Source organism: Sus scrofa, chromosome 6 (assembly GCF_054392235.1).
Source record: "Sus scrofa isolate SSC_HxYL_T2T_F1_AM1 chromosome 6, Sscrofa_HxYL_maternal_Yorkshire_Landrace_v2.0, whole genome shotgun sequence".
Classification (NCBI taxonomy): domain Eukaryota; kingdom Metazoa; phylum Chordata; class Mammalia; order Artiodactyla; family Suidae; genus Sus; species Sus scrofa.
In genome coordinates this window covers 168,697,886-168,714,532 of record NC_139388.1, presented here as the reverse complement: position 1 = coordinate 168,714,532, position 16,647 = coordinate 168,697,886, and the positions used below count along the sequence as shown (strand labels likewise).

At 48.7% G+C, this 16,647-nt stretch overlaps 1 protein-coding gene across 35 annotated transcripts in view; it reads right to left on the bottom strand.

Moving 5' to 3' along the window:
* Positions 1–14,651: 14,651 nt before the first annotated feature.
* The window catches only part of STIL (STIL centriolar assembly protein), a 67,703-nt gene continuing 65,707 nt past the window's right edge, over positions 14,652–16,647 (bottom strand). For 25 of the 35 annotated variants that reach the window (XR_014808391.1, XR_014808390.1, XR_014808384.1 and 22 more), the window contains one exon: positions 14,652–16,164. Coding sequence is in view for 22 of the 35 variants with exons in the window: in XM_084965147.1 (XP_084821273.1) it covers positions 15,375–16,164 (790 nt within the window). In the remaining 13 variants the exon portion in view is untranslated. Of the gene's footprint in view, positions 16,358–16,647 lie in introns of all 35 variants that reach the window. The other 10 variants (XR_014808385.1, XR_014808383.1, XM_084965158.1 and 7 more) reach the window with 1 other exon arrangement.

Genomic DNA, 16,647 nt, shown 5'->3' with positions numbered 1-16,647 from the left:
CAAGAGTCAGCCTTTCTGCCCCTTCCTTCTTCTTCTTCTTCTTCTTCTTCTTTTTTTTTTTTTTTTGGTCTTTTTTTTAGGGCTGCACCCAAGGCATATGGAAGTTCCCAGGCTAGGGTTCAGAGCTACAGCTGCCAGCCTACACCACAGCCACAGCAATGTGGGATCCTTAACCCACTGAGCAAGGTCAGGGATCGAACCCGCATCCTCATGGATACTAGCCGGGTTCATCACCACTGAGCCACAAGGGGAACTCCTGCCCTTTCATTCTTGAAGCCTCTCTGCAGGGGAGGGTGGTTTTCATCTCTCCCTCCTCTGGTCTCTTGTGCCTTTGCTTGGCTGAATCACTAAATAAAAAGGGCGGGAGTCATGGAAATCAAAGCCCAGCGCTGCCACCTTTGGGCTGTGGCACCACTGGGCAAGTCATTTCACATCTCCCTGCAGAGAGGGAGGGAGCCCAGCCAGGGCCTGCTCTCTGAAAATTGATGCCTGGACTGAGATCTGAGAGTGGTTGGTAGAAGAGGGAGCCTTCCAGGTAAGCAAAGGCTCAAGCAGAAGGGCTTGAGGTTCATGAAAGGAACAGAAGAGAATTCAGTACTGGCCCAGAGTTCCCACTGAGACTTAGCTGGTTATGAGCCTGACTGGTATTCATAAGGATGTGGGTTTGATCCCTGGCCTCACTCAGTGGGTTAAGGATCCCACTGACTGTGGTGTAGGACAGCAGCTGCAGCTCCCATTCACCCCCTAGCCTGGGTACTTCCATGTGCCAGGGGTGTTGCCCTGAAAAGCAGGGGGGGAAATAAGTGTTGGGAACTGGCTGGAGCAAGGCTATGGACAATTCTAAAAATTGGCGGGGGAGTTGCAGGGGGTGACTATTTTGTTTCTTTCATTTGAAGAGCGTGTAATGCCTTGTACAGGATCATGTTTGCATTTCTAGAAAGCTCTCTGGCTGCACGGTGGAGAAGGGGTGTGTGTTGCGGGGGAAGGATGTGGGGAGACCCATTCTACGGGCAACGCAGTGGGCGGGGCGGGGCGACTGGAGCCGGGACTAAGGTGCTGGCTGAAGAGACAGCAAAAGGCAGACACAGACGACATGTGTCTAGAGAATTTGGGTTTGTAAGAATCGGGTTTGAGGGAAGAGAGGGGAAGGAGACATTCTGGAACACTCTGGACTTCTGGCTGTATTTGTCTAAATGGGAGCCTTATTCCTGGAGCCATACGGGGGGCTTGGCCGCTGAGAGGCAGAAGAAGGGATTCTGCATTTGGTTTCGCATTTATTGAGTTGAAGTGTCTTGGAGTCGCCTATAGGCTGCTGGATTGTTTTACCGGGCGGGGCATTTAACGCACCCCTTGGGGAAGGAACGGGGGTGGGCACGGCTTTTGTCCGCCCTGCGGCAGAGAGTGCGGGAGGTGACATTCCCATCCCCCTCTATTCGCGAAGCTCCAGAGCCGGGCAGCCCGGCAGCCCTCCCAACCTGTCCCCCAACCCCCGCCTGGGGCTGGGGGCTTGTGACGTCTACACCCCCCCACCCCTTTTCATTTCCGAAGGTCGGTGGAAAAACGGAAACTGCGCATCGAGCGGGGCGCCGCCCGAAATAGCATCTGGTGCCTGCCGGTCAGCGAGCGGGCCGAGTGTCCGGGAGCGAGTGACGCTGCCCGCGGCCCCGCCAGGAAATGCCACCCCTCCTCGGCCCGCCCCAAACAGGGGCCTCGAGTCGGCCGGAAACCCGGAGCGCCTGGGCCGGGGATGGCGAGGGGGAGGGGACGTCGGGACCCAGCCTGCGCTGGCTGGAGTCTGGGCCTCTGGACCCTCGGACCCGAGGCCGTGGCGGCCCCTCTCCGACCTGTCCCCTGCCCCCACCAAAGACCAGGCGCTCCGTAAGCCCTCCCATTCGAGGCTTTAAGTGTGTTTCACGTGTTTCTGCCTCCCGTTTCTGGGTACTAGGAAGACTCTGAGCTTTCTCCCGGAGTTTGTCCTCTGGAGGGTGCGGGGGTGGTGGGCAGCCAGGTTTATTTTCCATACATGTATACGGCGGTACTGGGTGCCAGGCGCTGTCCCAAGCACTTCGTGAAGATTCATTCAGTGAGTCCTTACCACAACCCAGGCAAGTAGGAAGGACTGTTACCTTCCTTTTGTAGGCAGCCAATTGAAACACAGAGAGGCTGAGCCCCCTGCGGAAAACACCCAGCTGGTAAGTGGTGCGGCCGCATGTCACACCTATGACCTTCTGGCTTGGGCAGGGCTGCTTCCAAGGGCATCAGAATGCACACAATAGACAGGCAGTCCTGAGCTCCCGCCCTGCTCCCCCACTTGCCAGCTGGTTGTGTCTAGGAAGGCTACCTAATCTCTGGGTTTCACTTTCCTCCTCTGTAGAAGGGAGATGATAACTATCCATACATCATATTGTTTGTTCTTAGGATTATTTTTAAAGATAAAAGCTCTGATGTGAGGAGACGTCATTGTTTCCCCCTTCCACTTCCCTGTGTCTCCATTTTTTTTTTCTTTTCTGTTTTTTTCTCTTTTGAGGGCCGCACCCATGGCATATGGAAGTTCCCAGGTCAAATCAGAGCTACAGCTGCCAGCCTACACCACAGCCACAGCAACGCGGGATCTGAGCCACATCTGCGACCTACACCACAGCTCACGGCAATGCCGGATCCTTAACCCACTGAGCGAGGCCAGGGATGGAACCCGCAAACTCATGGTTCCTAGTCAGATTCTTCGTTTCCACTGTGCCATGACAGGAACTCCCTGTCTCCATTTTTATCCCCGTTCTTTGCCCTGGAAGAACTCTCGCCCCATCGGTAAGCATGCCTGAGGCCAGAATTCCAAGCTTGAGATATGGGGAGAGTTCCCTCTGTGCTTCTATTTTTTTTTTTTTTTTTTTTTTTTTGCCTTTTTCCAGGGCCACTTCCTGTGGCATATGGAGGTTCCCAGGCTAGGAGTCCAGTTGGAGCTATAGCCGCTGACCTAAGCCAGAGCCACAGCAACACAGGATCCAAGCAGCATCTGCGACCTACACCACAGCTCACAGCAACGCCGGATCCTTAACCCAATGAGCAAGGCCAGGGATCGAACCCACCATCTCATGGTTCCTAGTCAGATTCGTTAACCACTGCGCCACAACGGGAACTCCCCCTCTGTGCTTCTAAACCGAGCGCTGCCATCACATGCTCAGGGATGGAAAGGACTTCTGTCCAATCCACTGGTTCTCAAAGTGGACCATCCCCATCATCTGGGAACTTGTTAGAAAGGCAGGTTCTCCGACCTCCCCCCCACCCCCCGAGCCTGCTAAATCGGGAACTCTAGGAGCGAGACCCAGAAATCTGTACCATCGGAACGTCCAGGTGATTTCTGATGTGCACAAAAATCTGAGAACCACTCCTCTGGTGTACAGCTCTCATCTGTCGCAAAGGCCAGTGTGAAAAAGAATTGAATGTAATCAGAAAGCACCGTGCTTCCTAATGTTTTGAAGCCATTTCCCTTTCCCGAAGCCGTGCTTCTTAAAGAAGCATGCAGGAGTTCCCTTCGTGGCTCAGCAGTTAATGAACCCGACTAGGATCCATGAGGATTTGGGTTCGATCCCTGGCCTAGCTCAGTGAGTTAAGGATCTGGCATTGCCACAATCTGCAGTGTAGGTTGCAGAGGAGGCTCAGATCCAGTGTCACCATGGCTGTGGTGTAGGCCTCAGCTGCAGCTCCAATTTGATCCTAGCCTGAGAACTTCCATATTCTACAGGTGCGGCTATAAAAGGGAAAACAAACAAACAACTGCAATGAGATACCATGATACACCTGCTAAAATGGCTAACATTTAAAAGGCTGACAATTCCAAGTATTGATGAGGATATGGCGCAAATGGAATTCTCATACATTGTTGAAGGGAATCCAGAAATGACTCAACTACTTTGGAGAGTGCTTTGGCCATTCCTTGTAAACATACAGTTTATAAACATACACTAAAGAACACACACACACACACACACACACACACACACACACACAGGAACTCCGGTGTATAAATCTTCATAGCCACTTTCTGCATAATAATTAAAAACTAGAAACAATCCAAGCACATAGCAGGCAGATGGATAAACAAATTGTGGTACATTCATGCAACAGAAAAATACTCAGCAATTTAAAAGAACCAAACTACTGACACATGAAAGAAGATGGGCTGATCTCAAAAACATGACATTGGTAGAGTTCCTGCTGTGGCTCAGCAGTAACGACTCCAACTAGTATCCTTGAGGATGCGGGTTCGATCCCTGACCTCCCTCATGGGTTGAGGATCTGCCATTGCCGTGCGCTGTGGTGTAGGTCTCAGACTCGGCTTGGATCCCGTGTGGTGGTGGCTGTGGTGCAGGCCAGCAGCTGCAGCTTCAGTTTGACCCCTACCCACACGCCACATGTGCGTGCTTAAAAGGCAAAATATAAAAATAATAAAAAAGGACATTGCTGAACAAGGCCAGACACTAAAGAACATATCTGTGTCTGATTCCAAAGCTAATCTATGATGACAGAACTCAGGTCAGGGGTGCTGGTCAAGGGAAGATGAGAGCAAAGTGGCAGAAGGGAATTATCTGGGTAATGAAAACATTTCATGTCTTTTTCTCTTTCTCTCTTTTTTTTTTTTTTTTTAAGGGCCGCACCTGCGGCATATGGAGGTTCCCAGGCTAGGGGTCTAATCGGAGTTTTAGCTGCTGGCCCACACCACAGCCACAGCAATGCCAGATCCAAGCCACATCTGCGACCTACACCACAGCTCACGGCAACACTGGATCCTTAACCCACTGAGCGAGGCTAGGAATCGAACCCGAAACCTTATGGTGCCTAGTCGGATTCGTTTCCCCTGAGCCGCAATGGGAACTGCCCCTTTTGTGTCTTGATGGTGGTGGCAGTTATACGCGTGTACACATGTCAGAACCCAGTAAGTAAACTCAAAACGGCTGCGTTGTATTGCATGTGAATCATATGCCTCAACAAAGCTGATGATAAACTTCTTTTGCGGCCCAGTTTCGTCCTTACCTTGCCTGGCATGGCTTGCTCAGTCCTGCGTGGATATTTCCTCTCACCCCGCTGCTTTGGTGAGCACGCCCCAGGGCCACCCTTACAGACTAACTCACGCCACGCAGGGCCCAGCACTGGAGGCCTCCGTACGTGTCTGGGGACATGACAGAAGCTAAATGGATGGTGTTTAGAAAAGTGACAGAGACATCTGCCAGGAAGTGGGGTCGTTTCCCCTGACCCTCAGTTTCCCCGTCTGTAACAGGGGGTGTAACGGGGCGAGGGAACCACAGGATGCCTCTTTTATCTCTTAGCATCTCTTTCACGCTGCCTCTCGGCCAGCTCTATCTCAACTCTCTCTCTGTCTCTGTCTCTCTCTCTCCCTAGGTCTGCTCTTCTTCCTGCCCCTGGTCCTCTCTCTGTTTCTCTCTTAATCTGCTTCTCATCTTTGCCTCCTTCCGCTTTCTCGGTCTCTGGTCTGGCTCAGGAGAAGGCTTATGCCCCACAGGTACCCATGGCAACAAGGCGTCCTGGTCCTCTTGCCATCTTTCTAACAAGTCAGACCTGACGGAGGGTTATGAGCTGGCCTGCACAGCCGGGAGGAGGAGGCGACGAACAGGCGGGTGGGAAGGGAAGGGGAGACCCTTTAAAGACCCACACGTGACATGGGCCTACTGGATTCTGTCACACAGCTCTGAGTCACCTGGAAAGCTGTGGCAGGAGCCCTCTCATCCACGTGGCCTGGATCCTGTGTGCCCATCCTAGGACCAACCCCACAGGACAGAGCCTGATGGTGTGGTTGAGAATACATGACTGATGACCCTGGGCTAGCGTTCCTCGACAGCCACTCAGTAGGTGGTGTCTCTGGGCAAGTTCCATCACCTCTGTGCCTCGGTTTCTTCGTCGCTAAAGTGGGGGTAAAAATAACACGTGTCACAGGATTGTTGGAAAGATTGTTGGGCAGGTATAAAGACCTTGACTCAGAGCCTAGCACTATTTAATCAATAGAAGCTTTTGTTTTTGTTTTTTGTGGGTTTTTTTTTTTTTTTTTTTTTTTTTTTGCTTTTTAGGGCCTTACCTGCGGTATATGGAAGTTCCCAGGCTAGGGGTCAAATTGGAGCAACAGCTTCTGGCCTACACCACAGCCACAGCAGTGAGGGATTCAAGCAGCGTCTGCGACCTACACCACAGCTCATTGCAACGCCAGATCCTTAACCAACTGAGTGAGGCCAGGGATCGGACCTGCATCCTCATAGATACTAGTCAGATTCATTTCCGCTGTGCCACAACAGGAACTCCAGAAGCTACTATTACTTATTAGGGCCTCTACTCCACACCAGCTCTGTATTTAGGCCTAGAGATTCTAAGGTGGAGGAGGCAGACATAGAAGCAAAGAATGACAGTGCGGCACAATCACTGGGCCACCAGGGAGGGTGTGAAAGTGCCCTGGGCAGCACGAGAGACGTGTGTGTGTGTTTACTCTGCTGGAAGGATCAGACTAGACTTTCCAACAGAACTAGTATCATCTGTCTTGGACTGTAGGAACCGGGGCAGATGACAGGGAAAAGCGATGACAAGGACAAAGGCTCAGTGGTGGCAGTGAAAGGTACAGGTGTGGCTGTGGCTCAGTCATTTGAGGGGGCTCCTGGGTAGACGTGGCAAGAGTGGGGGGGCAGGACTCTCCACATTGCATGCCACCCAGCTTCATTCATCCTTTTATTCCACATTTGCTAAGCATCTCATTTGTCCCAGACAACATCTTAGGTGCCTGGGTGACAAAGATGAATAAGACAAGCTCCCTTTTCTTGGACAGCATGCCCTGCACTAGAGTGAGAAGCCTGGGTTCTTTCTCATTCTGGTCCTAAAAGCTTTAGTGGGGAGAGCCATCATCCACCCTGTCTGGAACTCAGTTTTCTCATCTGCCGAGTGGGCACGACCCCCGCTTGTTTATCCATTTTAATTATTTATTAGACTACACCTGTGACTATAGAAGTTCCCAGAGCCAGGGATCAAACCCGCACTGCTCTGTGCCATAGCTGTGGCCATGCCAGATCCTTAACCCCCTGAGCCACAAGGGAACTTCCTGTTTGTCCGTTTTTTTCTTTTTCTTTTTAAAAAAATTTTAGAATTAAAGTATAGCTAATTTAGGAGACTGTGGTGGCTCAATGGTAATAAACCTGACTAGTATTCATGAGGACTCGGGTTCAATCCCTGGTCCTGTTCAGTGGGTTAAAGATCCGGTGTTGCTGTGAGCTGTGGTGCAGGCTGGCAGCTATAGCTCTGATTCGACCCCTAGCCTGGGAACGTCCATAAGCCTCGGGGGCAGCCTTAAAAAAAAAAAAAAATAGTTGATTTACAAATGTGCCCGTTTCTGCTGTATGGCAAAGTGAACATATGTATTCTTTTTCTCAAATGATCTTCCATTATGTTCTATCTCAGGAGATTAGACATGGTTCCCTGTGCTTACAGGACCTCATGGCGTATCCAGCCTACATGTAATAGTTTGCATTTAAGCAGACACTTTTGGACCAGTGTTCTGGACCCCATGCTGGCTGTGGGGGGTGGGAGAGGATGCGAGCCCACCTGGGCTGCCCTCCAGGAGCCGAGGCTCACCCTTGGGAGAGGGGAAAGGAGTGGAATCCCTGATTATACCCATGATCTAGGGCCTTTGGCAGCACGCGGCTGGTTGGGCACCTTGCTGCTCCTGGGTTTGTCCCACCACTGTCTGTTTCTCCGGGACGGTGCACTGGGGCCTTGCTGCACTCGTGGCGGGGTGGCGGTGGGAGGCGGGGGCAGGGTAAATTCCAAGTAAATCTTGAGGCTGACAGAGGGAGCCAGGGCCTTTGGGTGGCCTGGGACCTGCAGCAGAGCAGAAGCTGCCTCCAGTTCCCTCTCCTGTGTCCCTTAAACACCCCATCGTGGTGCTGACCACGTGTACCTGGGTGTCTGTGTACCCCACTGACCGAGCCCCTAGAAGACAGGACTTTGGTTTGTCTGCGCCCCAGCCTATCATAGAGACAGAGCAGGAGACCACACATGTGTGTTAGAGAAATAAGAGAAACGGAGATGGAGAAAGGAAGTGAGGGAGAGCCACCCCACCCAGCAGGAACCTGGGCCATGAACTTGGAGGAGGCTAAGCTGGCCAGACCTCCTGGTCCTAGAAACCAGCCACAGAGAACATGCAAGGGCATCCCGAATGGCCCCGGGAGGAGAGAAGAATGGTTCCCTGATTACACAAGCCGTGCCCCCCAGGCCTTGAGGGGCTAGGGGGGTGGACTTGACTTTCGCCATCTCTGTGCCTCTCTGTGTGCCGGGGAAGGACACACGGAGCGTCACAGAGGGTGATTCTGGAGGTTTGGAGCAAGTCACTCATCAAGAGGGACTCAGCTGTGGTCCGTGTACCTGCTTCCCTTCCAGCCAGCCCCTGCGACCCAGTATCGCCTTATCAAGATGCTTGCCTGAACTCTCTGCCCGGAGGGAGGAGCACAAGAAAAGGAAGAGAGCCTGGGCTCTGAAGCCAGACGGGCCCGAGTTCGAATCCTGGCTTCATTTCATGTCCTTGGGCACAGCCCTTTACCACTGGGTGTCCGTTTCCTCTCAGGGGTGGTCCCGACAGGATGCTCAGCTGAAGAGTAAGGGCTCTGGTGCGACACTGCCAGAGTTTAAATCCTGGTTCTTCGCCCTGGCTGTGTGACCTTGAGGAAAATTACTTAACCATCCTGTTCCTGTTTCCTATTCCACAAAACAGGAGATAATAAAAGTATGTACCTCACATTGTTGTGGGGAATAAGTAAGCTCACAACATAAAGGACCTAGAACATAGCAGATGTAGCCAGTACATGTTAACTATAGTTCTTTTCATTTTTTTTTTTTTTTTTGGCTTTTTTAGGGCCACACCTGAGACATATGGAGGTTCCCAAGCTGGGGGTCAAATAGGCGCTTCAGCTGCTGGCCTACACTAAAGCCACAGCAATGCCAGATCCGAGCTGCGTCTGCAACCTACACCACACCTCATGGTAATGCCAGATCCTTAACTCGCTGAGCGAGGCCAGGGATCGAACCTGCGTCCTCATGGATGCTAGTCAGATTCATTTCCTCTGCACCACGACAGGAACTCCTTAAGCATTGTTCTCAAGTCACTGAAACAAAGTGTAATGGTGCTTCCGCTAAGACCTTACTGATCTGAGAGACGGCAAGCGGGCAGCACTGGCTCTGTAACAGGCGGCTTCTGAGAATAGTCGCACCTTCCTTTCCCTCATCTCCTGCTCATCCCACAGCCCTGAACCAGGATCTTCTCATTCCTTGCAGGTCTTTTCATCCGCTTCCACCCCAGTTCCCTACGGCCGTGGGTACCTCCGCCAGTGTTCGCAGATGAAACTGCTGCTGTAACCTCGCAGGGCCGTGTGGGGTCTAACGAGACGCTGAGCAGGACTGAGTGTTCCAGGAGGGTGACTCTGCACGTACCCGTGCCCGCAGCGATGTGCTTGTGCAATGGCAGGTCTAACAGTGCCTCCTCTTTCTTCGTTTTGCTCCCAACGGTTTAGCAGCACAAGGCCTCAGACGGAGTGCGGACTTTCAGCAGAACTTGTCCCCCGACTCTTCCTTGGACAAGAGAATCGTATATGGTCCAAGCCGACAAGAAGCTCTGGGCCGTGGGTACTCACGAGCGACATACAAGCTGGCTGTAAACATCTGGAAGAGAACAAAAGGGGGACCAGAGAGAGGGTAAGGAGAAGTCCAAAGAGGGAAAAAATCGCTTCCACAAGAAGATTCTGGGCATTTCCTGCAGGGTAGGGAGGGGCTGTGGAGTGGCAGAGCTTTTAAGCTGCATTTTAAAGGGTTCTTAGGGCTTTGAACCTGTGGAGGGTGTGGACAGAAAAGGAGCAATTGGAGTGTGTATATGTGTGTGTGTGTGTGTGCGCGCGCGCGCGCGTGTGCACGCGTGCATTTGTACGCAGGCTATTTTTTCCTTCCCGGTATAAAGGGAGGGCTAGATTGACTGCTTGGTACCTGAGTGACCGATTCACACATCACGGCAGGTAACAGACAGTCGGGGCTGGGAGGCTGGAGTCCTCACTTGCAGCCTGAGTGCTGCGCTTCCTGAGCTATGGGAACTCGAGCAAGTCCCTTTTCTTTGGGCCCCAGTGTCCTCATTTGTGCAATCAGGACCCAGTGTTTTCTGAGGGTCCAACGGCTCTGCCACCCTTGACTCCCTGACGTCATCTTTTCCATTGTGTTTTTAATGAGTTCCTCTTGTCCTCCTGGTCCCAGACCTCCCGCGAAGAGGCAGGACACAGGGCTTCCCCCAAATCCATCCTTTTCCTGGAGTTCAGTCTCTTACCAGGAGGTGGGAAAGCAGGATTTCCTGTGAGGATGTTTTCTGGGACCTAAACAGCACGGGCTGGGAGAGCGGAGAGGAGCGAGGACGTCACCCAAGCCCCTCGCCTACTCTGAAGCCTCTTGTCATGGGTTCGATGTTTTCTGCCACACTGGAGTTTGAGCTCCTTTAAATCAGGGAAGGTTTAATTCAGAGCTAGAGAAAACCATGTTGGTATCTCTAGCAACAGATATTATTACTCAACATTCTGGGGGTGAGAACGGAGGTCTCTTTTTCTTTTTAAATTGCTAAATATATTCGACATTATTGAAAGTAGGGAAATCTCCTTTTCTTCATCAGTGACTGTGGAAATCCTTCAACATCCTTCAAGGCCCAATTCAGTGCTTGTCCCTTTCCTGCCTCTGACTTAGAAACCACTCCTCACACCTAGTTCTGCATCAACGTTTCGCACACACAGAATGTTAGAGATACATGGCTAATCCTTTCACCTCACAGATTGGGAAATTAAAGCCTAGTGATATGAGGGGACTTGCCCGGAGTCACAGAATTTGAAGCAGAGAAATGAGAGGAACCCGACTCCTGCTGACTCTTTTTTTTTTTTTCCCCCAGCTGTGCCACAGCAGTGACAACCCCATATCCTTAACCTGCTGAGTCACCTAGGAACTCCCTTGGTGTTCATTCTATTTGTGTATTTTTCCCCTTTCCTATCTTTGGTTTCCTGCCTCCAGTCGCCTCCTCCAATGCTGAACCTATTCCTATCTCCAGGCTTTCCAACAAGCTGTTTCATCAGAAATATCGCATCTCTTCCCCTTCTCTTCCATACTGCTCCTGAAAGATTCTGGAAAAATCTGGAACATTCTCAGAATAACCCTCCGCCCAGCCGCTTCTCTTAATATCCCCATATGTCGTATAGGGTGACTGTAAGCCCTGGCCTCCTTGCATTGCTAATGTTTGCATATGCCTCCCCGTTGGATGAGATCTACAGGGCGAGACAGTCTTGTTCATGGCCTTATGCGTGGCATCCAGCGCAGAGCCCAGCCGAGTCAAGGACACTTGCTGGAGGACGAGGCGTAAAAAGGTGCTGGTGGGGAGACGAAGAAGGGAGGGAATGGCTGTGGCTGAGCTGGAAGGACCCGGCTGTTCACCACAAATGTGCGACCTCAGCCCAGTTATACTTTATCTGTGTCTCATCGTCTATAGAAAGAGGTCGATGCTGTCTGCCGTACATACTCCAGGTGGGTTTTGATCGTTGAGGATTGTATGAGGAAATGTGCAGGAAAGCCCTTCCAAGGGTGTGAAGCAGTCCGCAGAGCTGAGTTATTATCATGACATTTATTTTGCAGGCATAAAATTCTCCCAATCTAGGAGCTAGGAAAGGTTCTGCGGTCATGACTGAGAGCTAGCAAACAAGGGCACAGACGCATCTTTTGTTTCTCTAATTTCTCAGAGCCCTTGCAGTAGGAGGCCCATGATGTACAAGCAATGAACTCTTGAACATTATCAGAGCTGGGGTTGCCTACGTCAGGGCTCTTGACTTAAAGAACAGTTTCTGGTCTTGGCTGAAGAGCAAGGGGACTTCTTTGGGGGAAAATAGGGCCGGGCAGCTTGGAGGACAGTGCTTATTGGAAACAGCATTGACGGTAGTGTTCAAAATCACTCATTCAGGAGTTCCCATCGTGGCTCAGGGAAATGCATCTGACTAGCATCCATGAGGACACAGGTTTGATCCTTGGCCTCACTCAGTGGGTTAAGGATCCAGCATTGCTGTGAGCTGTGGTGTAGCTCGCAGAGGCGGCTTGGATCTGGTGTTGCTGTGGCTGTGGTGTAGGCCAGTGGCTACAACTCCGATTCCACTCCTAGCCTGGGAACCTCCATGTGCTGAGAGGGTGTGGCCCTAAAAAGATCAGAAAAAAAAAAAAAAAAATCATTCACTCAGCTCCAGATGTGTGTCTTGAGGAAGCTCTTCCTGAATTCGTCAAGCCTCAGAGAAGTTGCATTTCTCGGTGGCTTAATAGGAGCTTGAGCTTGAATCTCTGGTAACAACTTATTTAGGTTGGTGCCTTCCCAAAGGCCAGTCCCTCAGCCATGAGGATAACAATCACCTGCTGGGGTCGGCCAGGAGGCTCAAATGATTGAAGACATGTCAAGTGCTCGGCACAACACCCTGCAAGTCTTTAAAAGATGGAAGCTGTCTTGATTACACTGCTGTGGCTCCTCAGTCTGGATCACTCGTGTGGCTTTTCATCATACACTGTCTCGTACTGCTGTAGGACTGTTTCCAGTGTGTCTCTGTTCTCCCCAGAGTCTTGAGAGCTGGCAAAAGCAAGGCTTACATGTAACATGTCTACATCCACTTCTGTGGAGCTTAGCACACGCAGGGCAAGACAGAAGACAAGTGAATATACCGTAAGGGGAACAGCAAGGGGCTCACAGGTTGAGTGAAGGGACATTTGATGAAGGGGGCGAGGGTGCCACCTGGCCAGGACCTCGACTAAGAGGCAGGTAATAAGAAGCCCCATTGTTTCCCTATTCCATTTGAAGCAGCACCCATGTATCTATAAACAGTATGCTCTGGGACCAGATGAAAGAAAAATAATTCAGCCAAAGTTAGAGGCAATCAGCCCCAAAAGTCTTTCAATCTGATTTTCCCAGGATTAATGCTTTTTCCAATGATGCTGAAAAGCTATTAGCGATACCAACTTGCCGAATAACTTCCTCTTCTTAGAGAAAAAATAGTTCTTTGTAGAGAACTTTCTAGAGAGGCTTCAGTAATGGTCCCTCTTCTCTGGACACATATTTAGTAGGAGACAATTTTGGTTGAATTAATCTGAAGTCTAACTTCAGTGTCCAAAACTGCTGAAGTGTCTTGTCAGAGGCCTTAAATTAGATGTGGTAACAGAAATGATAGAATTAGATTTTGCTTAAAAAGCCTCAGGTTCAGTTTTTATTGTTCAGAAGGCTTCTTGTTTGGTGTGAAAATTACAGGGTTCCCAGGGATAATGGTATATATAGTTAATGAGGCTGCAGCTAACTTGCTAGCATTCTCTCAGGTTTTTGTTTTTGTTTTTTAATAATATGCAATATAAATTGTACTTACACTCATTTCTTGAGTGAAATAGGGCTAAAGTTAGAGCACACGAAGTGGCGATGACAATTCTGTTACTTAAGAATTTACTCCAATGATACCTGAGTGGGTTTTTACAATATTTATTAAAACAACTGAAGCCCCAAACAAGGTCCATGTGAACAAAGGTAAACAGAGAAAATCACATCAGTGCCATTTCCATGCCTTGATTTTAACGGGAAAGAGCCACCACCACAGGGAAATGTGCACCAACTGGCCCCTGGCTCCAGCAGGGAACAGCAGAAAGCCTATCGTGTCACCATACTTCAGCCGGCTAACTACAAATTGTTCCATCAGATTATTAACTCAGAAGGCTCCGGCTAGGCTGGAAAGTAGTTAGAGACCCCAAACCCATTTCTTACCCATTTACCTTTTTTTTCTTTCTTTTTTTTTTTTTTTTTGACTGTGCTCACAGCATGTGGAAGTTCCCGGACTAGAGATCAAACCCTTACCACTGCAATGACCAGAACTGCTGCAGTTACAACGCCAGATCCTTAACCCACTGAGCCACAAGGAACTCCTACATAACAAATGTTGATATGAGGCAACGACATTTAACTTCAGCAGAAGAGCTTTCCCTCTCAAGAAGGATTTTTTTTCATATATATTCAGAAATAACCATTGGAAAAAAATTTTTTTTTCTGGCCTGGGAACTTCTATATGGGTGTGGTCAAAAAAGGAGGTGGGGAGGGCGCAACTATTGGTACACTCGACAAGTTGGACGGACCTCAAGAAGTTACATACTACGATTCCATGTACAAAACTCCAGTGATGGAGAACAGATCATTGGCTGTCAGGAGTTAGGGCTGGAGAGAGGCTGTATTTTAAAAGAGCAGCACTAGAGAGTTTCGTTGTGGTGAGGGAACCGTTCTGTATGCTGATTGTGGTGGTGGTTATGCAAATCTATAGCGATAAAAGTTCCCAGTTATAGACCAAAAAGCAAATAAATGAGTGGAGGAGCTTGTGAAACCTCAAAGGTCTGTGGTTTAGTTACTAATATTGTACCCAATGTCGACTTCTTGGTTTTGATCACTTACTATGGTTATGTAAGGTATTATCATTGGGGGTTGCTGGATGAGGGGTACCCCTGAACTGTTACCATTTTTATAATTTGGGGGGAGTCTAAACAGCTTTTTTAAAAAGTGGAGAAGGATAAGCTATAGCTGAGGACAAAGGAAAGTAGTCAGTGTAGACATTTTTATTAAGTTCCATTAAAAAATATCAAAACATTTGAAAAACAAAGTTTATAAAACACACTCACACACCATAGTTTGCTTATTCTGTGAGAGCCAGTGCTCTATGTTGAAAATGCTACAGTAACATCAACCCACCAGAGTGCAAATGTTTTACTTCCACAGAATTTAACAAATACACACCTTAATTAAGAGGACATACATACTCCATGTATAAAAGATCTTAAGTTATTTAAAAAAAAAAAAAACTTTCCCCTTAAATTCAATAAGGGTTGAGTTAGCTAATTTAGTCAGAGTCATGATAACTTTTATGTTCTTTTAGGTGATACTGGGTAGATGCAGAGATACAAAATGCTAGGAGAACAGACAGACTTTTCAAAATGTACAGTATAAAAGATCAATTCAGATTCAGAGTTGGATAGTATCTGCTTATCCAAATTTGTTGAAATAACTGATGTCAGGAATTTTTTTTTTAAACGTCCTGTGAAGCTGAACAGTCCTATTTGAAAAAACAGCACTTAGCCCTCCTACTAGCCAGCCATCTCATAGACAATCAGGTCACTTGTTCAGCTCTTTGCCATCAGCTGCTACCAAGAAACGGAGTGGTCCCTAAAGGATTGAGAATTCCAAAATTTATCAAAAGGCTCTGGTTTTCCTAAGTATCTTCAGGAGACATCCCATCCTCCTATCAGGAGGGCAGAGTGTTACAGGGTTAAAACAATTTTGGCAACTGTCTGAGACGCTTCACGTCTAAGAAGGTCCCTACTGAATTCATACTGTTCATTTGTTTTAGAGTTTCAGGAGGTTTCAAACTTTCAGGAAAAACTGGAGTATCCCTTACATTTTCTTTCTCAGGATGTTGGGTAAACTCTGCTTTTCCAGTTCGGAGGTTCACTGCAGGACTCGGTTTAAAGTTCTTTAACAAGAAGGCAGGTTTTTCGTTCCATTGCTGTGTTGCTTTTGGCTGAACAACTTCATTTGTAATATTTCTCAATACTGGCATCTCTGTGTGGGAACCCACGGAAGCACAGGCGCAGCCATTACTTACTTCACAAGCATTCCTCGGAGGCGCTCTCTGACAGTCAAGTTGTTCAGCTATGCAGGTAAGGTTCTGATTCACCAAATGTTCACTCTTGCTATCTGCCTTGTCTGGAGGCTCCTCTTCATCTTCACTATTGTCACTGCTTTGTAGGAGTCCGTATCTCTTCATATATTTTTTGGTTGCAAATGACATGTTGCTTGGCGAAATTAAACTGAGCCCCACTGTGCTTCGGTCTGTATTAATATGCAGAAGACTCAAAGATGAGTCACCGTTGTTTTGGTTGGATCGAGCGAGAGACAGCTGTGACAGCTGATTTTCATTTAAATATTTCAGAGCTATAGCATTTGCCTCCATGCTCAAATCCACACCGTTGGGGCTTACGCCGCTCACGCCAACGTTAGCAAAGGACATGTAGTTTAGTCCCGAGATCACCGCTTCTGGGCTGATGCGCGCCAACACACTGAAAGACAGAACAGGGCAGGCCGTCACTATCTTACTGTGAGCACTGTCTAGCACAGTGCTACTGTCAACGTGTTCCGTTCTATGAGCGGAACAGAAGTCTTCAGCTCTAAGCTTGGTGCTGTTTTTCATCTGGGTGCTCAGACATCTAAGTCTTGATGATCCAGATACATTCAAGGGATAAATACGATAACCTAGAAGGTAATCCATGAGTCAAAGACTGAGCGTGGAACACAGATTAATTTTCCTAAATTTATACATTAATTATGGTGTTAAGATCAAATGTAAGACCCTCAAATGTAAAGCTTTTCAATACTGAAAAAGTAAAGCAAAAGCAAAATCACACAGAAAACACAATTGAGATAATATACTACTACAAGCTTTGTTAGAGCAGCTCAGAATATTACACTGTTCAGAGTTGAAAATATTTCTTTTTTATATATTTATTTTATTTTATTTATTTTCTCTTATCTTATTGTCTTTT